The sequence below is a fragment of the Leuresthes tenuis genome, unplaced genomic scaffold (assembly GCF_036924035.1).
Source record: "Leuresthes tenuis unplaced genomic scaffold, fLeuTen1.0.hap1 SCAF_6, whole genome shotgun sequence".
Taxonomy (NCBI): Eukaryota; Metazoa; Chordata; class Actinopteri; order Atheriniformes; family Atherinopsidae; genus Leuresthes; species Leuresthes tenuis.
In genome coordinates, this window is record NW_027325360.1 from 12,022,779 (window position 1) to 12,027,930 (window position 5,152).

Below are 5,152 nucleotides of genomic sequence, written 5' to 3' on the forward strand. Positions count from 1 at the left end.
ATAACGTTGTGAAACTATGCATGAGTAAAAGCCCTGTAATCAAAATCCTACTTAATGTACAAATAATTACTCTGACTGGGACTGCGACAAGCTCTGACTGTGATAGATCTGAGTTCTTCAAACACAAAAAAAACACCTGATTGTTATCACATGACTGTTGCCACGCACAGATATGTAATAGTGTATCATTTCCCTCGGTGGATAAATGACCACATAAAGTATCATACAGCAGCTTTGTTTCACTTCTGTTGTTCCTGTCTCGGTTTTGGACATGTGTGAAAGTCTGATGGTCCTTCAGGACGTATTGATTTAGAAAATCCAAGCTTTCAAGCATCACTTGGCTTTAGCTTCCTCAACATGATGAAATAGGCTGTACAAAATGTGTATGATTGATGATTTTTTAATGCTACTCTGGGCTTTGTTTTTTTTTTGTGGTCAGTCCTGTGTTTGCAGTACTTATCTTTTAGTCATTTTAAATGCATAAATTTGTATATATACACATATATATATATATATACGCCTATATATACGTACATATACATACATATACATATGTATACACATATGTTTTGACAGATGAAGGGCAATAAGTTACACCTGGGGGGCTGAGCTTGTTGGACATAACCACAAAAATGATCTATTTCATGTAACGAATTCAAATGAGAATGTCACTGTTAAGGTTTTAACGGCCACAAAGCAGGACAAATGTCCTTTTATTAGGTTTTAGTTGAAGTGAACTCTCAGTCTTAACTAAAACCTTAAAAGTCCAAGGGGCATTTCTCTGTCTTCGATCTGGAAAAATGTGGCCAGTGGAGGGAGGAAGTCAACCATGACAGTTCCACTCACGTAGAGGTTGGGCAATGGGTACTTGCAAATGAGAGGAAGTGGAATTTTTTTTAGCCATGTCCAACAGAGAAGTGTGGGTTGAATAATTAGCATAAAGACATGAGGTAATGGTGGAACCTGGTTGTTGTAAAAGCAGCCAGAAGAAGCTCTTCATCCACTGTATTTGGGTTATTCTGCTGATTGTACAAAGTATCAAAGATGTGATTTAAACACCTAAAAGTTTAGCTGGAGCTTGCATGTAAAGCCATTGGCTGGGGTACTCCATTTACTATCGGACTGTATAAGCAACCAGCATTTGGTAAAATGATTAACATCAAAAGATATGTGCAATATAACATAAAGGTAATGTTTTACTTGTGTGTTTAGCCCACTGGAATGGCCATCAGATCAGAATGACAAGAACACAATATGGACTTTCCAAACTTCCTGAGCACCAAAGTGCACTTATTTTCCTGTCAAAAGCCCAAAGCTGTTTACGAAACTTAAGCGGATATGAATTTTCTGTCACTGGTTGTTTAGGTCAAATGGACTTGAGACGGTAAAACCCACTCTCGGCAGGATAATCCTCCAAAACACTCAGCAAAGCATGGTTTTAATACTTCCCGATTCAGCATGGGAGAGAAAGAGAGTGAATTGGGTGCAACACACTCAGGATGCAGCGTTCAGATTATTTTGTTTGTGTGGAGGGCCAGCGGCACAGATGATCCATTTTCTAGAGCAGAAAATGTGAGGTGCGTTACACCATATGTACAAAATAATTACACAGGGAAAACAGATGTGTTCGCAGCAAGTTTTTATTTCAGTGGAAAAAAAAACTGCAGAAATGGGGCAAAACTTGCATGTATAAAGTGCTGTAACAGACCTCAATAATGGTAACACCGTCATAAGAAATCTTAAAATAAATAAAAAAATTATTCTATTTACATGAAAAAAATGTCTTCCGGCTTGAATGCAATTCATCTCGCACACACACAGACTGATTAGACACCCATTCTTAGTGCATTTCTATAAGTTCAACACCAACTTGAGATCCATCCTCTCTTGCTCTAAGTTACCACAGTGTAGACATCATGTCACATTGGTTGCAACCGTGAGGGAATGGCTTCAGTATGAAATAAGACAGCCATTACAAACAAACGGGTGCAAAAATCAAACAAGATAACACACGCATGATCATGTACAAATACATGTAACCAAACAAGCAGGAACAACTTCCCTCAAGTGGAAAACGTCAGGGAAGTCACCTCGTAGCTGCTCCAACTTGCTGGCTCAGAATCACAGTAATTCATAATGTTATTGCAGAGGGGTTTTATCTTTCCAACTGCTATGTGTTGCATCAGCAATACACTGTCTCTGCTTGAGGAAGGAATCTGGCTATGTGCACAAATAGCTTTTCTCTGAATCCACAAAGTGTACCCCTCTGTAAGGTACCATTTTAAACGGTACAAACAGGAAATTTGTACGTTTAAGTCCTTATAAAGCCCTGAGTGTCATGGGGTGAGAGAGTTATTCAAAAAGTCAATTCCCTCAATACACACGGTCTTCATCCCTGACAGAGAATGTCAGTCTCAAACTGCAGCAGCTGTCCCATAAAAGCCAGATTGGGGGAGATGACTTGACGCCGCTGCTTCACAAAGTCGAAGGCCTCGTCCAACCGAACACGCTGCGTGTGCATGAGGTAGGCGAGACAGATAGTGGCTGAGCGGGAGATTCCTGCCTGACAATGCACCAGCACCCGGCCGCCACTCTGCTTCACCGAGTCTGTGGGTGGACAAGAAAATACACACAAAAAGCGATAAGTATACTGTGCTGATGGGTGACAAATAAAATTAAAATAAATATGAGAATGCAGTCACAATTATTCACTGAAATTGTAGTTTTGATAAGTTTAATTTTCCTCTTCTGGACTAAACTTTTGTAAGGCAAATGGGCCAAAACAAGTAAAACAAAACATTAGCTGTTAATAATCGTCTTTAGTTGTTTCGTAACCAGATTATTACACGGTTTGCTCATGAATCTAAGATGAAAAATGGATTATGGTGCATAAGCTGCTTAAGAATGTTTTGAGGCATTTCATTTTCAATGAGGCTAATAAGCTCTGAGTTTCTTGGGTTCATTAGCTTTGTTGGACTTTGGACTGACATTTCAGTAAGGAAGCAGTGCACTGTGCACAAAGTCAAGAGGCTCACCAATGAAAGCAATGGCTGTGTGAAAGCAGGCTCTGATATCTGCAGCCAGCGTATCCTCCACAGTGAGTCGCAGGTACTGGAACTCCCCCTCGTAGAAGTTAGGACAGGTGGAGGACACATTGAGCACAGCTGTGATGCCTGCTGCTGCCAGCATCTCTCTGCGGGAGGAGTGGAGGGAACTGCCCAAAAACAGGAAGGGCAGCAGCTCTACTGGACCACCCTACAGTTGAAAAAAGGAAAAGTTAGGAATCATCACTAAGCAGATTTGTCTTGGTTGATGGTCAGTAGTCACAAAAGCTTTGGGATGCACCGTTTGTTGTTTGCAAAAATCACATTCATCTTACCTGATCATATGCAGGGGTCCTCCGGCCTGTCACTGTTGGTTCTGGTTCCACCGAAGAGAAGAGTTTACTGGCAGAACTGTAGCAAAGCTCTGGGAAGGACTCTGAAAATCCCTCAAATCCACCTAAATGAAAGTTACAGTGTATTAGCTCAAAAGCAACATTTTCCATAATTCACCTCAAACAAAATGTGTGAAAAAAATGTAAACATTAGAGAACTTGCATACATTACAACTTAGTTTATTCAAATAGAGAAATAATAGATAATGGCATTAATAGTTCAGTCAGCGTTTCATCAGACGCTTCAAAAACATTTTAGGAGTAGCCTTTAAATAATTTTGTTGGCTAATAATGAAAAGAATTTAAGGTGTTTTTACCTTGCAGAAAGCAGACCTGCGCCTGGACTTCGTTCTGCAAGGCGGTGAGCAGCATGTGGGCCACACTCTCCGACTTCAGATCGGCCAACGAGCGGCTTCTCTCTTCCACCACCACCACCGGGGAGAGCTCCCCGCACCGCAGCCGGCCCAGGAGCGTCTTGTCTGGGATGAGCCACTCCAGGGCCACCACTGAACTCTTGGATCTACGACGCAGCATTGAGTTCCAGTTGACGTTTCGGGACACGCAGATGTGCGTCATGGAGAAATCGAGAAAAGGTCTGCAGTCCAGCACCACGCACCCGTCGGAGGTGTACTGGTCCCGAGGGGTCCTGAGTATGTGGACCAGCTCGTTGCCAGTGATTTCCAGTGTCTCACTGCTTGAAGTCATGTCTTAAAAGTGGTTAAACGATTATTTCAAAGTAAAAATTATATATACGAAAAAATAAAAACTTAAAAAAGTTCTGTGTTTGTCCTTAACAATCACTAACACACTATAATTTTAAAAAAGTATTTGTGTCAGACACTACGATCGACAAAGTGTTTTTTTTAAATTGAAAAGGAAATAAAAATGTAATTGTAAATGAATCCGGAGAGTGCAGGTACTCTCCGTTAGGTCGGTTAAAATCCGCTTTAGTTTCAGAGTTTCACTTGTTCATTGATAACAGCTGTGAGCTGGGCGGGGCCGCCACGGCCCCTCCTTGTTTTCCATAGAAGGATAAACGTCAGAAGCGGAACGACCAAATATGGTTGGCCCGACACTCCTCATATGGACACTGACGTCAAACCTGACTTTCCTACTGCGCACGTGGTTTTCTGGGGTTATCCTGTGTTTTTATGTTGAATGACGTTATGCTGCAAGTTGAAAGCCATCTCTCCCACTGAAATAACTGCTGCCTTCAGAGGAAACGTTGAGGGCTGAGTTCAGTTTAATTTTGCACTGCCTATAGCTGCTGCAGAACTGCCTCTGTTTTCTTTCCCCACTTAGATTACAGAAGCTGCCTAACATTTTCCCCAAGTGCTCTCCCTTAACTTAAGGCTATTCAGCTTTGGGGAAAAAATAGTGTGAATAGAGTGAATTGAGTCTGAACTATCTCATTGGCATAGTATCAAAAGTATCAAAAAGAAAAGAATATATAAAAAAAAATCTATTCAAAACATCATAGACTGGTGATATTCATATTTACAAAACTTATCACAGAGACCGTCTTCCAAAATACATAAAACCATGGGTCACTGCAAGAATGCCTGTGAGCCAATATATTCTTTTAGACCTCTGAGGGCAAATGTTTCTAATGTGGCCTCCTGTCTCCTGCCAAGAAAGCTTAACCAGTTTAATACCCCGTTATTGAAGAGAGGAAACAACACCTGGTTTGTTGTAAAATGCTTTTTAAGTGTTGGA

The 5,152-nt window shown here is 41.1% G+C and overlaps 1 protein-coding gene across 1 annotated transcript; it reads right to left on the reverse strand.

Moving 5' to 3' along the window:
* Positions 1-1,624: 1,624 nt before the first annotated feature.
* dusp2 (dual specificity phosphatase 2) lies at positions 1,625-4,724 on the reverse strand. The gene is made up of 4 exons (XM_072387619.1): positions 3,754-4,724; positions 3,380-3,501; positions 3,036-3,255; positions 1,625-2,607 (listed from the first exon to the last, which is right to left on the reverse strand). Exons 1-4 carry the CDS (start codon positions 4,139-4,141, stop codon positions 2,390-2,392), a joined length of 948 nt encoding a protein of 315 aa, XP_072243720.1. The 5' UTR covers positions 4,142-4,724; the 3' UTR covers positions 1,625-2,389.
* Positions 4,725-5,152: the final 428 nt, after the last annotated feature.